Source organism: Chelonia mydas, chromosome 4 (genome assembly GCF_015237465.2).
Source record: "Chelonia mydas isolate rCheMyd1 chromosome 4, rCheMyd1.pri.v2, whole genome shotgun sequence".
Taxonomy (NCBI): domain Eukaryota; kingdom Metazoa; phylum Chordata; order Testudines; family Cheloniidae; genus Chelonia; species Chelonia mydas.
This window is the reverse complement of record NC_057852.1, coordinates 78,967,097-78,990,048: the sequence shown is the minus strand read 5'-3', so window position 1 is coordinate 78,990,048 and position 22,952 is coordinate 78,967,097. Positions and strand designations below refer to the sequence as shown.

General features: G+C 44.0%; 1 protein-coding gene across 6 annotated transcripts in view; it reads right to left on the bottom strand.

Moving 5' to 3' along the window:
• The window catches only part of TENM3 (teneurin transmembrane protein 3), a 2,200,211-nt gene that overhangs the window by 154,602 nt on the left and 2,022,657 nt on the right, over positions 1–22,952 (bottom strand). For all 6 annotated transcript variants that reach the window (XM_043546023.1, XM_037897578.2, XM_043546025.1 and 3 more), the window contains one exon: positions 21,002–21,240. In XM_043546023.1, the coding sequence (XP_043401958.1) occupies positions 21,002–21,240 (239 nt within the window). The remainder of the gene's footprint in view (positions 1–21,001; positions 21,241–22,952) is intronic.

Genomic DNA, 22,952 nt, shown 5'->3' with positions numbered 1-22,952 from the left:
ACAATCCTCAGGTGTTGATAAACTTCACCAATGGCTCATTTACTTTACTCAAGAGCACCCTCTAGACACATACATACATGGCAGGCCTGAAGGAATTGGACTCCCTCTTTCAGACCTCCTAAGGCAGAGTTTCCCAAATAGTGGGACCCAAGCTACTAGGTTGCAGAAAAGGTCTACATAGGTGGTAGGCCCGGTGTAGAGGGAATCCCTGAGGGGAAGGAGTGTTGGAGAGCCAAGCCCCACCACACTCACACTTCAATGGCAGTTCATGTCCCATGGGACTGGGCCCAGCTCCCTGCTCTGGGCATTGCAACCTGGTTCATGGGGTCACAGCGCCACTCAGATCATAATGAGGCGTGGCTGGAACAAACCTGAGCAGTGCAGCAACCATGTGTTCCAAGTGCAAATGGAGTGGGGAGACAGGCCTAGCCCCATGGCAGGAGCCATGCTGTGTGGTGAGTGCAGGATAGGCTTGCTCTCCAACCCCTCCCCACTCTTCCCCACTGGGCCAGGATTAGGATTGTGATGCCAAGGTGGGGAGGGTGCTGCTATGGGTGATCAGTCCCCCTCTTGGCATGGTAAGGAGCAGGATTAAGCAGAGAAGGTGAAAGAAAAGGACCGTGGCCCAGGATTTTGGGGCCTGCCCTGCTCACGAATTTAGACCCTGGGTGGTTTGCCAAAATCCTGTTGGTGAGTTGCCTCACTAAAAAGCGTGGAAACCATTATCCTAATGAATTCTAGAGGGAGTTATATACTTTGTCAGCACCTCCAGTTTCTGGGATCTCCTAAGGCTCTAGAGGTGCCTATACTCCTGCCCAAGCACTTGAGAAACGAATGCTCAAACTTCTAACTTGTCCTTAGGTGCCTGGTATGCTGAACTTAAAAGACTGACAGAAGGGAAGTCTCACTGTAATGAATCTTTTAGTGTAAAAGTATGTTGTGAGTAATGCATTGGGACACTGTAGCTAAGTCAGTAGTCTGGTACACCGTGTAACACATCACCACACTTTCTAAGGATGTAGATGAGGAAAAGGAGGTGGTATTTTTAGAATTAATGATGCACATAGGTTCTGGTACACAGCAACACATCTGAAATGTTGTGACGACAAAATAATATACAAAGCATGAACATGTATTGAAAAGATCTGCCACATGATCTGGGATAGACTGAAGAAAAACAGCCTTCTGACCCCATAGAAGTGAATGTGGCTCTTGCTCATATCCAAAGATCCAACGGGAGGCACATGCAAGTATCTGTGGGCAGATTTTGGCCGATACACCATGAATATAAAAAGTTTAGAATCTCTCTCTTAATAAGAATGACACTACTGTATTTAAATTAAATCCAGATAAAAGAAGAAAAAGTCTTTATGACCACATAATGGAAGCAAAGGTGATTAATGGCAACCAAGTTATATTTTACCTCATGCCTGTTAAAAGGTACTGCAATAAACATGCAATTTAAATGGCATTAAGTTATATTTTTCTTGCTACTGCCAGTAATTGAGCATTAGGAGCAGCAGAATAATGTTAACTTAGCAATGCAGGGAAGCATGTTGTACTTCTTATGAATAAAATAAAATAAACTCACAATGACTACAGCTACGTTTCTGTCACTCCTGTCATGAGAAAGATGTACTGTGTAATTTTCATGATTAAAAACAAATCTATTACTCTTGACATCTTCTGCCCCACTGAAATTAGTGAGAGTTTTGCTACTAAGTCCAACTGGAACAGAATTCAGCCTTTTGGGATTTGTGGGTGAATGTGATAATAGCAACTGTCACATTAAATGCTTGCCCAGATGGTAGAATCATAGAGAACAGAAACTGCCAGGGACAATACCATAGCGACAGAAAGTCAACTAGTGAACAAAGACGATTGATGATGTTTCTCATTTCCTAAGGTTAATTTAAAAATATCTATTCAAAGGGTTAATTTGGTTTAATATTTTTCCTTGTCCTTGGCTCTCACTCGTCCTTCATGATTCCACCTATGCCTGAACTAGTTCTTGTCTTCACTGGCCAAGTACCCACTCTCCTTCAAATTCTGTCTTAAAACCTATCTCTTATTCTCATTGTCAGTCTCCTCACTCTCAGACTCCTAAAAGAGCTGCAAGGAGTTTTGAGTTTGTCTTGTAGCTTTTAACCTTTTCAGGGCAAGGAGAGTTTGTTTGTTAAAACATATACATTTACAATGAAATATAAATATTTTGTAATAATGATAATAGCTAAATTCCTGGACTGGCAATAACAGTGAACAGATATGAACCCAGTAATCACAACACAAGCATAGTTCTAGATATTTACACTAAAATGAGGAAATTATATGAAACTATCAAACAATGCCTAAGACAGGACTGTAAAAAAAAAATACTGTATTTCCTTGACTTTTGCTCTTCTTGTGTCATTTGGATTTTTCTCCCTGACATCCTTTTGACCTTTCTGCCATAATATAAGTCATATTGATAAGCCAGAAATTTAAATTTCACCTACCGGTATATTTAACACAGTGAAATATAAGCTACAATATGTATTTTCCCATTACATGTTTCAGTTGTTAGGTCTAAATCTCACCCTTCTACGCTGTACAGAATGGATTTACCTAAGAGTTCATAAGAAAGTAGTAATGAAAAATGGTCTCATGCATTACTGGGCTTTTTAATTTAATAAAATAGCATTTATATTACAAAAATAGAGCAAAAAATGACAAAATGCATTTTATGTTGTCATTGATATTTAAATATTTGCTCTATCGTGAAGAATGACTGGCTGGTGTATATATATATATATATATATATATATATATATAAAATATTTTTTTTTCCTGACCCTTGGCTGCAGAGCTAAGGCTAATACAATAATTTCAAGGTACGCTGAGGGTAAAACGTTCATAAAATGCAAATAGACTTGAAAGTATGACAGATAACTGCTAAGAAGTCAGAACTGCAGAGAAGGTGGATTGAACAGGGCATTCATTCGTTCCACTATTGTAAAAGAATGTTTTATGCTAATAGAAACCTATTTAACAGATACAGGAAAACAAGCCCAGTTGACTAAGTCTGGTACTGCGAAAGTCCAGCACTGATTTAGGAGATCTGCTTGCCAAAGTAGCTCCATGCCTGGTACAACATTTCTGGATCCATCTGGATTGGCTGAGACGGTGCCAAGAAATTAGCATAACTGACTCTGGAGAACCACTTGCCAAAGAGAGTCTGTGTCTAGCACAAGAGGCACTGAGATCCCATGATCCACCCAAGTTAACTTAGTCCATTCATGAGGCCATCTCAAAGAAGGGCATACTACTACTGCTCCCAGTTACTCCTTTCGTTCAAGTGGTAGAGGATAGTGCTGAGGTTCTGAATTCAAATGCTGATGGTGACTGGGATCAATATGGCTCAGTGATTGATTTTCAGTTTGCTTTCTTAAAAACCACATAAATGAAGATTAAGGCTGAACAGTCAATTTCTCAAAAATTAGTAAATTCCTAAATGAAGGTTATGCATATAACTTTCATTTGGCCCCCATGTACATCTACCATATGGTTAAGGCTATGATTTAGTCATGGGTATTTTTAAAAAAGTCAGAGACAGGTCACGGACAACAAAAATTCATGACTTATACTAAAAATACCTGTGTTTAAATGGGGGGGGGGGTGTCACACTGCGTGTGTGGTGGGGGGGCTGCTGCTGGAGGGCACGTGAGGGTGTGTGCTGCTGGGGAGGGGGCACCTGGGGCTAGCGGCTCTAGCTGCTGCGGGCCACAGACTGCAACTGCTCCAGCTGGCTGGCCGTGGACTGCTGCTGGGGCCATGGACATTCCGGCCAGCGGGCTGGGGACCGCTGCTGCTCCTGCTGTCTGGAAACCGCCACCCGGGGCCACAGACCGTGGCTGCTCCAGCCCGCCGGGAACTGCTGCCCAGGGACAGCAACTGGTGTGGCTGTCCCCGGGGCTGCTCCAGGAGATGGCCCCGAGCCATCTGCTTGGGCAGCCCTGGGGTCAACCACACTGGCCCCTGCAGAAGTCACAGAGGTTGCGGAATCCATGACTTCTGTGACCTCCGTGACTGACACGGAGCCCTACATATGATACATGATTTGTTCTACAGAACCACTGCCTCATTCATTCAGTGCACATAGAATCATAGCATATCAGGGTTGGAAGGGACCTCAGGAGGTCATCTAGTCCAACCCCCTGCTCAAAGCAGGACCAATCCCCAATTTTTGCCCCAGATCCCTAAATGGCCCCCTCAGGGATTGAACTCACAATCCTGGGTTTAGCAGGCCAATGCTCAAACCACTGAGCTATCCCTCCGCCGATGGTGGATTGTGAATGAAACAGAGGGTAACAAGAAAAAAAAAGTATTTATTTGTGTTTAAGGCACTGCCCTGCAACCCAGGAGAGCTGGGTTCTGTTTCTGGTTCTGACACAGCCAGGGACGGTGCAAGGATGTTTTGCGCCCTAGGTGAAACTTCCACCTGGCCCCCCCCGCAGCTGCTCCCCGCCGCCCCCTCTCCCCTCGGGGAGCCGTGCAGCAACTTCCCCCCTCCCCTCGGCCCGGGGAGCCATGCGGCAACTCCCCGCCCCAGCTCACCTCTGCTCCGCCTGCTCCCTGAGCACGCCGACGCTTCTCCCGCCTCCCAGGCTTGCGGTGACAATCAGCTGTTTGGCATGCAAGTCTGGGAGGGAGACAAGCAGAGCAAGGCGGTGCTCTCTGAGGAGGAGGCAGAGCAGAGGTGAGCTGGGGCGGGTAGTGGTTCCCCTGTGCACTGCCCCCCCCCCCATTACTTGCTGCAGGAGGCCCGCCCTGCGCCCCTCTGCCCCAGCTCTCCTTCGCTCCACAGCCTTCCCGGAGCGCACTTTTGGCTGCCCCCAACCACTTGGCGCCCTAGGCGACAGCCTAGTTCGCCTAGTGGTTACACTGGCCCTGGACACAGCCTGCCTGTGCAAAGCTGGGCAAGACTATATTAATCCATATGGGCAAGGAGGGCAAATTAAGATTACATGTGCAACCTTATATTTACTTTCTTTTTCAAGGCTTCAATTTAATATAGTTGCTCCCACTCTTTCAAAAAGGGCAAGGGAACACAGAAGTTTTGAAGGGGATAGAAAAGTTGCTTACTTTGTACAGCAAGTGGAATTCTTCAAAAGGTGTCCCAGTCTGTATGCACATGTGCTCCATGCATCTGAGATCAGAAGATTTATGCTAGCAGTCTGCACCCTTCTCCTTCTTGTGCTCTGAACTGGAAACACAACAGGTGGCATGGACTGACCACTTCTCCAGTTACCTTACTACCACACAAAGTCTTAGGGCAAGGCTCCACAGCAGAGAGGAAGGAGGACGGGTAGTGGAACACAGATAGGAACCATACATCTTAAAGAACTCCAGTTATTGTAGAAGGTAAGAAACCTTTCTTCTTTGAATGATGTGTTACTCCTGGGAGAATTCTGTACCGCTGCACAATGCAGAATTAATGTTCTGTGCAGAATTTCTCCCCCCCCCACCACAAGATTGGAGCTGAAGAGCTGCTGGCTGCCACTAGGGGCCACTGGACCCAGCAGAGCCTGACTCTCCAGCTTGCAAGTAGAAGACACTGCTGGGGGAAAGGGGATGGAGCTGGAGGGTTCCGGGCAGCTGCAGTTCCCAGCATGTACTGAAGGAAGAAGGTGGTGTGCAGGAAACTCCCTACAAGCCCAGGATGCAGCATCAGGCTGTTTCTCCCTCTGCATCCAGGGTCTTTGGGGGTAGGGGGTATGGGTTTCTGGGATGGGGAGGAACCCTGCAGCTGGGCTCTGGAGGGGAAGAGGTATGGGTATCTGGGCCCGGCGGGCCCTGCAGTTGGGCTCTGGGGAGAAGGGGTATGGGTATTTGGGGTGGGGGGTGGGGGGAAGAGGACAGAGAAACAGGAACTGGGGTTGTCATTGGGCTTTCTTTAACTCTCGACTCCTGGGGTATTTTTTGTTGTTGTCTGTATTTTTACAGACATAGCTGCTGATAGGTATTTTGAAATAAATTACCAAAATAATTGAAACTAGAGTGATTATATAGTATTATTTTGACAAATAAAATATGCAGAATTTTAAAATATTGGGCACAGAATTTTTAAATTTTTTTTGCTCAGAATTCCTCCAGGAGTACACCATTCTGGGTGTACACCATTCTGGGTGACTAATCAGTATTCATGAAGAAAGAGGGTGCAAGGATCGGAGGACTGCCTTGCCAAAGGATGCATCAGCTGTAGAAGCATGCACATGCGCATACTGTCTGTCTCGCAAAAGTGTGACCAGAGCCCCATGTTTCCGCTTTGCTGATATCCAGGAGAGGAACATCTTAAAAGCAGGCTACTGATGCAACTTGGTCTCTAGTTCAGTGGGCTCTCACATACTGTAGTGGAGGGGGTCATTGTTAACTTGTAACAGTGTAGGAGTCAGCCTGAAATCCATCTGAAATCTTGGGCATAATCTCTGGGAAACTTTCTCGCTATGGAAGACAGTGTAAGATGGATCAGTCATAAGGACCTCCAGTTCACCTATTCTTCTCACTGAGGTGATGGCAACCAAAAAGGCAACCTTCATAGACAGGAGGGCTAAGGAGCATAGGCTAAGGGTTCAGATGGAGCAAATAATGCTAATAGGAGTAGACTGAGGTTCCATAATGGTGTAGTTATCGGAGAAAAGATTCTGATGAGAACTTTCAGAAACCATACTGTAATAGGACGGCTGAAGACCAAGCAGTTTTCTGCTGGACGTGGCTAAGTGCATCCACAGGGAGCCAAAAGATAGTCCTGACGTTTTTAAGGTCAGAAGGTAGTCCAAAATGTCAGGGATGTCAATCACTCTCTGTGATTATCTGGAAATGTTGGCACTAGATAGAAAACCTCTTCCACTTTACTATGTAGCACTTCCTTGTGGAAACCTTCCTAAATTGCTAAGTATAGACTCTACCATCTTCAAGTGTGAGTTTTCCAGATTCATCATCTATCCAGCTATCAGACTGTTAGATGTAGGGATGCTGGATTGGGGTGTTTGTTCTTGCCTATGTCCTGAGTCAACAACTCCAGGAAAAGTTGGACACAGATGCATGGATGTGCTGAAATCTGGAGTATGTTGGGGAACCAGAATTATCTGGGCCATTTAAGACCAATTAAGCTCACTGATGCTTCTTGCTTAATCTTCCTCAGAATTCAAGGTAAGAGAGGGATTGGTGGGATGGTGTAGCCCTGGCCACTGAACTAGAAATGCATCCCTCTGGAGCCTTGCGCAACCTTGGAGCAGTAGGCTGGGCATTTCTTTTTGAGACACAAAGAGATCTGAAGATGGGGACCCCCATTGATAAAATATGTTCTTTACCACCATTCATAGTACCCTAAAGATATGCCTGCGGAGATTATAAACTAACATCGTACTCATCGGTGGTGTTCTGATGACAGGGTGATTGGGTGGTGGATATACCAGTTCCACAGATTGATTGCTCCTACCCAAAAAGGGATGGACCTTTCTCCTCCTTGTTTGCAGATGTAATATGCTGCTGGTGATCTTGTCTTGGACATGCAAGGTCTGAATGAACAGCTGGAATTCTTTGCATGCCTCAAGTCCTGCCTATAGATCCAAGAGGTTTATGTATAACTGGGATTCCTGGAGGGTCCATGTAACTTGTGCTATACGTTCATCCACATTGAACTACGGTGGGGAACCAGAGGCATCTTTAGATGGGTGGGGAAGGAACAAAGGGAACCTCCATACAAACGATCTCTTTGTTCTCTCACCAGGAGAGAGAAGCCTGAACTCTGTGGGAGAGCAAGACTAGTTTATCCTGTGCTTGTTTGGCACATAAATTGTCTGTAACCAAGCCTAAAGACAAAGATGGAGTTTCATGAAGGATGCCACGTAAGTACAAGTATGTGAGGCTATAAGACAGGTTTGAACTGTCATCTGGAGGCTCAGACAAAGTTGAATGATGAGATCCTCCATAGTTGGAAATCTGTTCTGCGGTAGGTATGCTTTGGCATTGATAGAGTCCAGGGTCACCTCCATGAAGTCTACAGTCTGTACGGGAACTAAATGGACTTGTCTATGTTTACTCAAAGCCCCAAGGAACTTTGGGTAGGAAATTGAGTACAGATAAGGTTGTCACCCATACTTCTTGATGAGATTTCCTTGTGCATAAGCAGTCATCTAGATAAGGAAAAACTGACAAGTTATGGTGGCAGAGATGGGCTGCCACTACCAATAGCATCTTTGTGAATGCTCTTGGGATTGTTGAGAGCCCAAGGGAACACTTTGTATTGGTAGAGATCCTGACCCAGAGTGAATCTGCTGTGCACAGGCTGGATGTCTATATGAAAATAAGTGTTCTTCAAGTCAAGAGTTATGAACCAACTGCTCTTGTCCAGTGAGGGAGTTATGGAGGCCAAGGTGATCATCCTGAATTTCAAGCTGAAGATGTAGACATCCAACCATCTGAGATCCAAAATGCGTCTCCTTTCTTCTGGGAGACAAGGAAGTATTTCAAATAAAATCCTTTCCCCTGTGCTGAGGAGCTACCGGTTCTACGGCTCCCAGGTAGAACAGGGAGTTTACTTCTTGCCTGAGCAACCTCTTGTGAGAGGAGCCACTAAAGGGAGACACAAAGGGGAGGTTTGGGGAAGGAAGGGAGAGGAACTCTATGGTGTAATTAGTGGTGATTATTTCCAGGACCCATTTATGTCATTATCAGGAGACAGGTCTCAGAAAAGCAAGTTAAGCATCCCCCAAACTGAGTTCCAGAGTCCCGAACAAATAGATGTGGCAGAGGGACAGATCTGCAGCTCTCAATGTCCTGTCAAAAGTGTTTCCTGGTGGATGGCCGGGGTTGAAAGGAGGATCAGGATTATGTTTGCTACACTGCACTCTCTGCTGCTTCCAGGGCAGCTTGTAAGCCATTTGATAGGTGGGTTGAGGGGCTAGTTGTTGTTCGTAGGACTCAGATTTCTGGTATTTTATCTATGGTGCTAGAGTACAGATGCTCACCAAGTGGAGGGTAGTCTTTGAGTCCTTAGGGAATGCAGTGACTCATATGTCTTTTCACTCAACAAATTGTTTCCTTCAAAGGGCAGATCCTCCACCGTGGATTGGACTTTTTTGGGAAACCTGGAGGACTAGAGCCATGATGCTGGACACCATTGAGCAGGAGGCTGTATCTGCTGCATTGACTGAGGACTGTAGGGCCAATCTGGCTAGCCCTTTATTCTCTTCAGTGAGAGCTTGGAACTGCAGCTGGCCCTCTTGGAAGCATTTGTTAGTGAATTCTGTAAAGGTAATAAAAATCATATTATAACATTAAGGCTTCATAGTTCACTATGGAAGTATAAGCCTGCCCAAGTAAAAGACTCTTTCTCAGAGGTCAAAGCATTTAAATTCCTTTTCAGAAGGTGTAGCCCTATGGTGCTATTGTCTGATTTTTTCAGTGATAACTGGGACGACTAGCGGATTAGGGTGTGTAAATAAAAATATTGCTCCCTTAGATGGCATAAAGTACTTCTGCTTTCTACTTTTTGGAGTGTGCCAGACTGCCGTAGTCTAAGAGGGCTTCACTAATTCGAAGTGCCACCTTACTGGGACCAATGGTCAGGAAAATGTCCAATAGTTCATCAGGGGGGCATCCTACACTTCCTCCAGAGGGATTTGGAGTATAGATCAGTAGATCTTGACATCACCTGTAGTAGTCAGGCAGTGATGGCAAGGCTGGTGCAACTTCCTGGTAAGGGGATGAAGATGACAACCCTGGTGGAGCTGGTGATTCCACCTGATCTGGTTCCTCCTCTTCATCTATTAGATCTTGTGGAGGTGTAGGATCTTCTCAGAGAGAGGAGGATAGTCTAGATTCCAAGTGGGATGATGGGATTTGGGATGTTGCATGTATGGAGCCCCTAAAGCTCAGTAGGGCCAGTGTGAGGGGTGAAACTGAAATTGGGCGGTTCCCATGGAGAAAGGTCCATAGGTCCTGAGATGCATAGTCCTTTGTAGGTGAGAGGGACAGTGCCCATGACACTGGATCCTCTGTGTGGTCTGACTCCTTCCCTTGATGGGAGGGGCGACACTCTCCAACGGATGCCCAAGTTGGAGGAGGAGGCTTCAAATCCATGCCACCCATCAGTACTGGGGGCCTTATTATACCCCTGCTGGTAGATGACAATACATATGCATGCCCTAAACCACTGATGTGTGGACGTCCCTGGTAAGGATCAGTTCCTAGGAATTCCTAGGTCCACGTACTTGGCAACAGCCTGAGGTGGAGAGTATTTATCTCCTGAAGCAAAGCAGTGGATTGGACTTCTTTCTTTCTGTGGTGCCAGCACTGTTGGTATTGTCCCGGTCTTCGGTACCAACAACCCCTTTTCATGTTGTCGGTACCAATGAAATTGGAGGCCTTCGCTGTCATTTTTCTCTTGTCAGTACTAAGGACAATCCCACTCCTGTGGTTATCATTGATTTCAGGATGCTCTTTCCCTTCAGAGCCAGGAGAACAGTATGCCATACTCCTTGTAAGCTCCTGACACTCCTGTACCGGGGCATGGAGTGTAACTTGATGGGTGTAGGAGAAGAGGTCCTCTTTTTGGATGAGGATCTAGAGGGGGGTTTCTCACTTTTTGTAAGAGTGTTTCCTACTCTCTTTATGTCCCCATTTGGAGGGGTGCTTTGCTCTTCGCCTATCAACCTTGGAGCCAGAAACCAGTGTACTCAGAGGGGTGCTTCTCAATCTGTCTGATGTATGGAGGAGGGACTGCTGCTGCTCCTAGCTGCTGAATGAGCCACTGCTGCTGCTGGAGCTGGGTGGCAGCCTGCTGTCACTCCTGGGTCTCCGTCAGGAGCTTAATTAGTTGATCCATCTCCATGGCTCTCTCGGGGTGGCTCTCCCCCTCAGACCCCTTCTCACAGGGGCCAAGGGATCGTGCCCACATTCTCCACCAAGTGTAAAGTTGCTAGCCAGGGCTCGACCTTCTCCAGAGCAGCGGGGAGCTACACCAGCTCATGACACACAGATAATGTTCGGGGAAATTAGTCCGGCCGCAGGAGTCTCCCTCGGCAGCCCTTGCGGCAACTGAAACAAACACCATAAGCCCGGGCCCTAGGTCAGGGCAGGACAACAATAAGTCAGGTCTCAGGCCCTCTGGCAGGGGCTGAGCAAACACACTAACGCTAGAAGGCCGAGGCCCTGGATCAGGGCAGGGCAACCAAGTCAGTAGCTCAGGCCTCTAAAGGACCTGGAAGCGGGGAAAGACTGCCATCCACGAGTTGGGTGGCAGGGGGGACACAGGCCCTCCCACTCCACTGCATCCCAGCCAGGGGCCCTAGCAGTGGCAGAAGACCTGCTGCTGTGCCAGTAGGGATCCTGGCCGCAACACACTGTCATAGGCTCTGGCAGTGCCTCAGCCAGACAACGGTCGGCTGCCCCTGGGCTACTTCCCGATTCCCCCTCTTGGGGTACCTGGGTCCAGGCTGTGTCCTCTGGGGCGTCCAGCACCATGGGGTTCCTCAGGGTAGCGGGCAAGTGGCAGGCCTGGCGACTCCTCCGGCTAGCGGGCGCAGGACAGGTCGGGCTAGTCCTTGCGTGCACCTGGGGCCACGGGGGGCTTCCCAGTGAGTGCTGAGGACAAGCTTTTATACTTCCAGGTCACCGCCTGACCCTCTGAGGGGCGGACTTAGAGCTCCCTAGCTCCACCCACTCCGGCACCCGGATGGGCTCGTCCCTCTCCGGGGTGGTAGGGAGCCACACCGCCTCACTACACAGCCATTGATGAACCTATCTTCTATGAACTTATCTAATTCTTTTTTTAATTTATAGTTTTGGCCTGTGTGACATCCCCCAGCAATGAGTTCCACAGGTTGACTGTGCATTGTGTGAAGAAATACTTCCTTCTGTTTGTTTTAAACCTGCTGCCTATTAATTTCATTGGGTGACCTCTGGTTCTTTTGTTATGTGAAGGGATAAACAACACTTCCTTATTCACTTTGTCCACGCCACTCATGATTTTTTGACCTCTATCATATTCCCACCCCCCCCCAGACATCTCTTTTCCAAGCTGAATAGGCCCAGTCTTATTAATCTCTCCTCATACTGAAGTTGTTCCCATAATCATTTTTTGATGCCCTTCTCCCTACCTTTTCCAATTCTAATGCATCTTTTTTGAGATGGGGTGACCATAACTGCATGCAGTATTCAAGATGGTGGGAGTACATAGGTTTACATAGTGGTATAATGATATTTTCTGTCTTGTTATCTATCCCTCTCCTAATGGCTCCTAACATTCTGTTGGCTTTTTTGACTGATGCTGTATGTTGAGTGGATGTTTTCAGAGAACTATCCACAATGACTTCAATATCTCTTTCCTGAGTGGCAATAGCTAATTTAGATCTCATCATTTTGTATGTATAATTGAGATTATGTTTTCCAAATGCATTACTTTGCATTTACCAACACTGAATGTCATCTGCCATTTTGTTGCCCAATCACCCAGTTTTGTGATATCCCTTTGTAACTCTTCACAGTCTGCTTTGGACTTAACTATCTTGAATAATTTTGTATCATCTGCAAATTTTTCCACCTCTCTGTTTACCCCTTTTTCGAGATCATTTATGAATATGTTGAATAGCATTGGTCCCAGTACAGACTCTTGGGAGACATAACTATTTACTTCTCTCCATTCTGAAAACTGACAATTTATTTGTACTCTTTGTTTCATATCTTTTAACCAGTTACTAATCCATGACTGCCTATTTTGCTTAAGAATCTTTGGTCAGGGACCTTGTTAAAGGCTTTCTGAAAGTCCAAGAACACTATATCCACTGGATCACCCTTGCCCACATGTTTGTTGACCCCCCTCAAAGAACTCTAATAGATCAGTCCATTGCCAGCCATAGCCTAGACTCACAGGCTGGGCAGATTCTGCTTGGAATGGATCAGCAAATGTTGCACTTTGAGGGGATGTGGGTTTTCCAGAGATGACAGCAGAGGCATTTCTAGTGGTCATCACTGACCAGAAAGGCCCGTAGACAGAACAATTGAATCCCAGGATCCTTGGACATAGTAGGTGCCCTCTTAGGGATGGGGGAGAGGCCGGCTAAGGAGAAGACCCCTGGAGTTTTGAACCACTAAAAACTACATTAGCTATAAAACTGTCTAAAATGTATTTATCTAAAAACTATTATACATAATTACAAGTGTGAAGAATGCGAGCTAATGCTGCGGACGCTGAAGAGGTTCCGTCTCAGACTACAAGTGGTAGAAAGGAACTGGAGAGGCAGTTGGTCTGCACTGCCCCTTATGCCCTCCGTTCAGAACATGAGGAGGAGAAGAGTACAAGTGTGGACAAACAGATGCAGCTAGCAAAAATCTTTCAGCCTCAAGCGCATGCCCATCTAAAGTGGAATACACGTAGGTACCATCACTGAAGAATCTAAAAAAATTTTGAGGGACTGGAGTAGGTTTTCCTCCGAGTTCTATCTTGGCTACAGATTCAATTACTGATGATAGATAGTGTAGTGTAGTAGTTAACTACACTAGTTCCTAAAAGAAATTAAAGTTCATTCTCTACTCAGAACTAAAGCAATTTGTATTTATATTCTTTAATATCCGCCCCCTGCACACACACACACTATCTTACTTCAAAGGAGTTGTTCATTGGATCCACTCCCTTAAGCTGGAAATATATTTTGGCTCCAATCCAATCTTCCAATCCCTTGTATGTGGCCTCTTTCCCTCCTCTCTTTGTTGCTCCATGTTCCCCTGTTGCATTTTCTACACCACATCTCCTTTGTCTATCCCAGTTTTTCTCTACCTTTTCAGGGTGTCAACCCTGTATCCAAAGTCAAAAACGTTCATGACATCCACCATTTACTATAAAAGTAAGGCTAAAAAATGTATCAGTGCTAACAACTGTAAACAGAGTCAGGATGAGCTCTACCCTGACATCTAGTGGCGAATTGTGGCAAGTTGTGGAAAAGAACTTCAGGGGCTGATCTTGTTTGCATAGGCACACATACCCCGCTTAGCATGAGCCCACAGCAGCCCAAATGGTCACTTCGGCTGCTGTGGGATCCTCAGTTTCTCTATTATTGGGGCAGGAAGCATAAAGTGTTGTTACCCTGATTATGTGAATCAAGGACAGTGGAACTGTTTTATGATGGAGAGACTCGCCATCAGCTAAGTAGCACTCGCTAGACAAGGCACATGGTTCCAAGACCCAGTGAATTGAGAGAAGCTGGAGATAGACATTTGTACCTGGTGGTGTGGGGCCCTGAAACACCAGTTGCATTGCCTCCTCTCTCCACTGTGGAATATCAGAGCTAATTTTGATTCTATTACGAGTCTAGTTACAGGCTGCTCAGCTGAATTCAAGTTGGGCCATGGTGCACCAGCACTGAGTCTCCCCCACTACAAGCTGAAATCACTAAAGAGCTAAAATTACTAAGAGCTGAAATTGCTGAGTGCTGTGTTAAGTAGTGGGGGGCCCTGAAGATATACTGCTGAGTGGCTGGCGGGGCGGGGCGGGGCGGAGCGGAGCGGAGCAGTTTGCGGGGCAGCTGGAGCAGCTCACGAGGCGGCTGGCGGAGCGGCTTGTGGTGAAGGCTGCAGCAGAACTCCACGGAGAGGTGGGCAGTCAGCCTCGGACCACATAAGGTGCCCCTTAACACTGCCATTTTCACCCAGGCTGGGAGGTAAGACTCTGCAGATAAACTTTGGAACTCTGGGGTGGCACTGACCAGGGACAGAGACTTTGGGGTTGTTGGACTTTTGGGAGTTTGGGTGATTTTGGGTTGCTGGACTCAGGAACTAAAGGGAAAGGACATGCCCCAATTTGCTGGGGTGGGTCTTTGCTCATGGTTTGGTTTATGAACCCTTGTTGTGGTGTTTTCCCAATTTAATGCTGATGTCGTTTACCTCCTGTTGTTAAAGATTTTCTGCTACACTGAGACTCTGTGCTTGCAAGAGGGGAAGTATTGCCTCTTTGAGGCACCCAGGGGTGTGTGTAAGATTTTTCCCAGGTCACTGGGTGGGGCTCGAGCCAGTTTTGCATTGTGTTGTTGAGAGGGAAGCCCTATGTATTGAACCCGGCCCTAGCTGCTATTAATTAGGCCTGGCAGAAGGGTTACACAACAAATATATATAATTTATTTGTGTGTTTAAGAGATTATCAAAGGATACTTGACCTTATATAGTAAGGGTGCAATATTTTCTTTGCTTGAGACTGTAATACAATTATGACTCCTGATCATTTTTTATGACCTTCCTCACGGTCACAACAAGACAGCTGAGGCTTTTACTATAGCACCCCTCCACTGGCTAGCCTAAATGACTCCGCAATTAAGCGGGTGTAGAGATGAGGTCTAGCAAACTGTCTCTTCTGCATCGTGTTTGTACTGGGGCAGTGGAATCCAAAGCAACTTGCTTCACCCCAGATCTTCAGTGACTAAAAATAAGCTTGGACGTGGCCTGTTTATCTCTCTCCTTTTCTGGGAAGGAGCTGATTGAGAGGCTACGTCACTATTGCTAGAGATGGGATCTATTACTTCCTCCCTTGCTCATGTCCATTTGTGACTGCCACAATCACAAATTAGACTACTTGTGTCTGCAGAACATATCAATATGTACTGCCATATTTTGCAGTACTGGCAGCAGCATTTCATATCTTGTGGCGACGCCTCTCTGTGAAGTTAAAAAACCATGTCACAAACTGGCCATACAGATGTCACATGCCACCTCAGTGGACAAGTCAGAGCATGATGTGCTCCCCTAGATTTGCTGAGAAACATGTCACTCAATGCCACAGTCCTATCTAACTTTTTATAAGCAATTTTCCATTGAGTCTTTTCTCTAACACTTGGTGTTATGAAACAATTCAATAAAATGAAGAATATTTCCATCTTATATTACTTACATGGAATTATACATGGATGGCTTATTAAAAGCAGGGTATTTTTGATATTATATCTGCAGAGATAGGAAAGCCACATATATGAATAAGTGTAATCCATTCATAGCTTTATGGAGCCAAAATCCTCTAGCAAGTGTCCCTGGGTGCTGCATTCTACATTCAGTTTGCTGAGTTAGCTGAAATGTGTGCAATATCACCAGTAGGTAAAGAGCTCCCTATTGACTATGTATAGAAGGAGGCTCCTGTGCATTGTTTATTTCAGCAAGCATATGAACTAGCTCATGCCCATGAAATGTAGAACAGCTTCACTTGTTTTCAGCAATAGTATGTGAATAATGTGTAAGGCTGAAAACTTTCTCTTCTTGGAAAGTTACATTCCTTTTTGGGGGATGCATGAACACAGGCAAATTAGACATGCCTATATTTCTGAATGTGCCTTTGGCACTAATAGTCCAGTAAAGTTATCTTTTTGTGACACTCAGACTCATAAGTGTTTTAGCTCTTTGAGGCTTACAAGCCCTTAGTATTTTACTTTCGTTTACCGCTCTTCTACAGCCTCTTCTTCTCACAAAGATGTCTCACATCTAATACTGCCTAAAATCTAATACTGCCACTTCAAAATTTTAGCAGATGTTAACATTGCAATTACATCCATTACCTTCAAATTATTGTACCAACTCTTCCCCAAATCCCAAACAGACATTGATATATAAAAGATATTTTTGATTGTAATAGCTAGTAATGCCGACCCAAAGTCTGTGACTGAGCACTTTTAATCTTGAAGTTTTATAAATGTGATTATTATTTAAAAAATTCTATGTCAGAAGCCCACCTCTGAATCACTTATTTATATAAACAGACCAGTGTGTATGATCAATGAAGAAAAAACAAAATTCAGCTAGGAAACAGATTGGTCTGCCATGCATGAGACTTGAGCTGGATTCATATGCAGGTCTCCAGGCTGACAGGGAGACTGGAAATGCTGCTTTGGGAGTTGTACTCTGCCACAGGGGAAAGGAATTTCTCCTATTACTCAGCAGCCCAATTTCTTGCATTGTTCACAGTGGTTTCAGTCCAAGTAAATGCTACTTCAAAGGCTTTATTCAGCTTAAGCTGTGGCTTGGACTGAAATTTAACAAGCCTGTTTCAACAAAGGCAATGAAGATTTATAGATCATAAGCCACACTGGGTTTTATTATTAATTTACATTGATAAAAAAGAATAACTTCCCCCTTGATATTTTCCTTCCTTGTCTGGGTATATGGATCAGAGAGCCACAAATATGGCTTTCAAAAGTTAGACTTGTACATTTATTGTTCCAGAATCACAGGGGTTTAAACTTCTTATTAACCAAACATGACACTAATTTCAGTTCTACCGATCTTCATATTGCAGATAAAAAGACAATTTTTGTATTAACTTGATAAGTTAGTTTTTATCATAGATCTTGAAAGAGCTCATAAAGTCATTCATGGGCTCAGAGGTACCAATATTCATAAACTGATCATAGATACAGAAGTAGCAGAAAATACATTAAGGTCCTGATCCAACTCTCATAGAAGTCAATGAGTTTTCTTAACGACATCAGTAGAAGAAGCACTCTCCCATAATTAGGTATATCTAAATTTATATAATGCTTAATGTTCAATATTTGTGAAATTAAATAACTTAAATGAACAGGATCATAATAGAGTGTATAAAAGAGGAAGAGATTGTAGAGGCACTTAGGAAAATGAAAAAGGAGAAAGCACCTGGGTTGGATGAAGTATCGGAGGATACTTAAATTATTAGGAAACGAAGGTGTCAAGTATCTTACAAGTCTGTTCAATGACATACTTAAAGAGAAAATGTCACATGATTGGCACAAAACCTTTGTGGTCCACATTTTTAAACATAAAGGAGATACTGCACTGTGTGGTAATTATTGCCCAATTAAGATGACATCCGATCCTATGAAAGCATGGGAGAAGATTATTGAAAAACATCTGCGTGGAACAGTGGAAATTTGGAAGGGTCAGCATTGATTTATGCTGGGATGGAGTACAATTGATGTCATATTTGTTCTTTGAGTCCTCATGGAAAAGTTCAGAGAAAAGAGAAGGCAACTGGGTATCGTCTTTGTGGATTTGGAGAAGTCATACAATTGTGTACCAAGAGATTACTTTGGTGCAGTTTGTGAAGGAGAGGTGTGCCAGAGGGATATGGCTGTCTTATCCAGGATATGGATGATGGAATGATTACCGTAGTCAAAATCAAATGGGGCTCACAGCAAAGAATTTCCAGGAAACATTGGCCTTTATCAGAGCTCAGCCTGGAGCTCTGTTTTGTTTGCAGTTGTTATTGGTGTGATAAGTGAGAATATATGAAGGGAGCAACCTTGGAATGTGTGATTCGCTGAAGCTTTAGGGTATGTCTACACTGAAAAAAAAAAAAAGTGCGTCAGCACGTCTCAGAGCCTGGGTCAACTGACTCTGGCTTGCTGAAATTGCACTGTGGGGCTTAAAACAACAGTGGGCTGCAGCCAACGCTCTGAAACTCAGCACAGCAGAAGGGTCTCAGAGCCTGTTCTCCAGCTCAGTGGGAACATCTACCCTGCTATTTGTAGCCCCACAGTGTAAGCCCTGCGAGCCCAAGTCAGTTGACACAGGCTCTGAGCTGCTTCTGTGCAGGGCATTTTTGTGGTGTAGATGTACCCTTAGAAATATGTGCTGAAGATTTTGAGACTTTGCAAACTAACTTTGAAAAGTGGGCAACAAAGTTTTGGGCAGGCAGGACTTACAGTGAGCATCAGTAAGACTGAGGCTTTTTTAACTTGAGGGAGGATGACTCACCATAAAGGATATTACAGGCAGAGAGCTTAGAAGAGTGAAATAATGTAAATACTTAGGATCAATAGTTGCTGACAATGGTGCCTTTCTGAGTGATGCCTGGCATCATATCAAATTGCGTGGTGCAAGTGGCATGAGCTTGTTAGGATACATATATTCAGGCCCGTCTGCAAAGACCTGTACTTTAAGAATTTAGGTGTATTCTTATCACTTGGCTAGTTCTAGAGGTATAAAAGAGAGAATCAAAATCACTGTCTGCTGGTGTAAGGGCCTTCTCTTACTGTGACAGTCTGAGGCCCTGTGCTTAGGCTAAGGCCTTTGGCTAAGCAGCAGAGGCAGCCATAAGCTAGGAAGCGACAGGTCACATCCTCACATTCCAAACTAGTCACATTGAAAGAAGGTGCTATTGGGCTGTTAGGAATACAATCCTGTCCTGATAATGCCTATCACCTCCAGAGAAAGGGAATTGCCTAGAAAATGTAAAAGGAAACAGCATCCTGTCTGGCAAGAACTCACTTATCAATACTGGGATGTGAAATCCTCACTTCTGTATTGTTTTGTCATTATATTTCCCACTTTGCTATTGTTTGTCTGTATAATCTCTGTCTGGTTCTGTGATTGTTCCTGTCTGCTGTATAATTAATTTTGCTGGGTGTAAACTAATTGAGGCGGTGGGATATAATCGGTTACATAATCATGTTACAATATGTTAGGATTGGTTAGTTAAATTTCAGGAAAATGATTGGTTAAGGTATAGCTAAGCAGAACTCAAGTTTTACTATATAATCTGTAGTCAATGAGGAAATGAGTGGGAGGGGGTGGGTGTGTGTGGGGGAGATGGGAACAGGGAATGGGGGTAAGGAAATTGGAACCATGTTTTGCTAAAGGGGGAAATGGGAACAGGGAATGGGAGTAAGGAAATTGGAATAATGTTTGGCTAAGGGCAGGAATGGGAACAGGGACACAGGTGTAAGGCTCTGTGGTGTCAGAGCTGGGAAGGGGGACACTAAGGAAGGAAACTGGAATCATGCTTGCTGGAAGTTCACCCCAATAAACATCGAATTGTTTGCACCTTTGGACTTCGGGTATTGTTGCTCTCTGTTCATGCGAGAAGGACCAGGGAAGTAAGTGGGTGAAGGAATAAGCCCCCTAACAGAGCTGACCCCAATTGTCTGTGATAAAAAGATGCCAATAAAAGTTAAAAGGTAAAGTCTATAGAACTGTAATTCAACCCATCCTAATGTATGGAACAGAGACTTGGCCCACCACAAGAAAAGAAATCAGTCTGCTCTCCACTACAAAAATGAAGATGCTGAGATGATCAAATGGTTCAAAAGTGTGACAGGAAATGAAACAAGGATGTGAGGTACCTAATGCAGATTGCCTCAGTTGAAGACAAGTTGAGGGAGGCTAGGCTACAATGGTACAGACATGTTCAGTGGAGACCTGAGAGTTTTTTGGTAGGATGGTCCTTGCAATGATCGTGGATGGAAAATGACCAAGGGAGAGGCCAAAGACTTGCTACATGGACCGGATATCAGAGGACATTAGAGAGACCAATTTACACGAGATGAGCATGAGTCTTGGAAAAAGGCTATAAAACTCACCCACCCTGAATAGGGAAGTGGAAAGAAAGAAGAGGAAGAAATAACTTAAATGATTTAACAGACAATGAGGCAAAATATAAAATCATTTAAAAATAGGACAGACTGAGAGGAAAAAACATTATTTTTCCCATTTTTTTGTCCTTATGTCATCTGTTTAGACAGATAATAAATACCTGTTTCTGCTTAAAGTGTTTAGTAATCCTTTGATCACTATATAAATACAAATACATGATATCATAATAACTAACAACAATAAAAATTTTAAATGCTAAATAAGGTAAGTTATGCTTTATGGAAAACAATGAGGAAAACAGAATATACAATGCACATGTTGGAAATTATGTGTGAATTACAGGCTTTTACAGCTTATATTTTATATATCTTAAAAATGTGACATTTCTGATTTATCATCTTTTTTTAAAAGGTATTTCAACTACTATTCTGCTGAAAAATACTTGCAAAGTCCTTAATTTTTTTAGATCCTATCTAAAGAATGAGAGTTTCAATTAAATTGCTCTGAAGGTTTAAGCTGTTACCAGAAACCACTGATAAAAATAAAGCTTTATATTGTACAGTTGGGCATAGTCCATGTATAACCAAGAAAACACACATCCAGATTTATGGTGACGATAATCATATAAACTGGAACTTACCTATAAAGTAGGATAGCAGTATTGCCAGTAGCACTGAGACTCCTACAGCACAGAGTGCAGTACATTTCCAGCTACAGTACTTTGAAGACTTCTTGAATTTAAAAGCACTTCTTGATAGTGTATTTCTAGGTAGTGGCCGAGTAGGAGGGGAATAAACAGAGCCAGATGCCATTGTGTAACCTGGTGTTGCAGTACTGAACAGTGGTGTTGTCCCTGTTCCTGTTTTGAATAAGAAATGCCTGTGGAAGAAAAATACTATATTAAAACACAATAATAAATAAACAAATGGAACAGGAAGTGACGTTTTAGGTTCTTCTTAAAGCTGTCTGCCTTTTTTTCTTAATATCTTACATTTTTTTCAACCTACATAGATTCGTGAAACCAATACATTGAACAACACTGACATAGAAAAAACAGCATTTTTTTAAAAGTACAAGTGAAAATATCTGTGATACACACTCTGTCCACAGTGGGACCAGAACCATACTAACTACAAGAATGTAGGCAGGGTAGCTAGCAGAGTTCTTGCCAAATTCGCTGACAAGTGTGGATAGGCATTCTTTTGTCTGAATCCTATGTTATAAAACTATGTCACATACTACCGTGATCAGGATTAAAAAGTCAATGTTTTCCAGATACCACACCTCTATCACAATTGTTTCTTAGTCTAAATATAGGGTGTGAAAGATACGCCAACCCCATGTAGTATCTTTGGATACTCCTGTGTTAAAATTATGTATGGTTTCATGTATGACTGTATTCTGCTCCATCTGCTCCATGGGTGAGAATTACCAGAGTTCCTCCAGGAACTAAAAACAGTGGAGGTGATTACCTTGAGGATTGTCAGTAACTCCAGAGAAGCACCACCTGGTATATTGATTCAAGCTGGTTTTCCAGAGAGTAGGAGATGAAGAAAGGGCTTTTGGTATAAAAGGATGAGCTTGAACAGACCCTCGCCTTCTTTCTGATCCAGGAAATGAACAGTACCATCTGTCCAATGGGGCTCCCAATACTTTCAAAAGGGTGGGAATGCTTTTGGCCTAAGAGGTCCCCATACGACTGATGAGTGACTTCTGGTACATTTATGATGTTTTCTCTATAATGCTTTTACCTTAAGAACAAATGTGCTTGCTTAGAAAGAGCTGTGTAGTAACTTGGAATTTCTGGCAATATACTGTTCATAGCCCTGGGAGAAAAAGCAATGCACAGGCACTGGTCTTTCCCATAGTGTAAGGCAGGGAGCTGTGCCCTTCCAAAAACCCTAGTGAGACTGGAGTGGGATAAGGGTCTCTGCCCAGAGATCGGTAATGGCTGGAGACCTAAGACCTGACTAGGCACTCCAAGAGCAGACTAGGGAGAAGGGGGATAATGGTGCAATTACCCTGAAACTGACAGGTTTCAGAGTAACAGCCGTGTTAGTCTGTATTCGTAAAAAGAAAAGGAGTACTTGTGGCACCTTAGAGACTAACCAGTTTATATCATATTTCATATATCATATCATATTTCCACGATATGCTATGCATCCGATGAAGTGAGCTGTAGCTCACGAAAGCTCATGCTCAAATAAACTGGTTAGTCTCTAAGGTGCCACAAGTACTCCTTTTCTTTTTACCCTGAAACCATGATACAGGGAAAACAGCAGGAACTGAAATATAACTGCACGGCAACTTTTGGCAAATGTAGGCAGTTTTGTTTTTGATGTATCCTAACTAAGGTGTGATCATGGACACAGGAGCTGGTTTCATTTTGGGGATTGGGTAGGTAAAAAATTGTTTTGCAAGCCTTCCCAAAAAGGTTGTAGGCAGAATTAGAGGAAAAAAATAAAGCAATGTTTGGGACTCTCTCAATGAGTCAATCACCATGCTAACGCTGACTACCTTTTTCAACTGAAATTTCTGGGGAGAGTACCACGCTACATGAGCTCTGAGGCAACATGTTCAAAAGAGGCTTC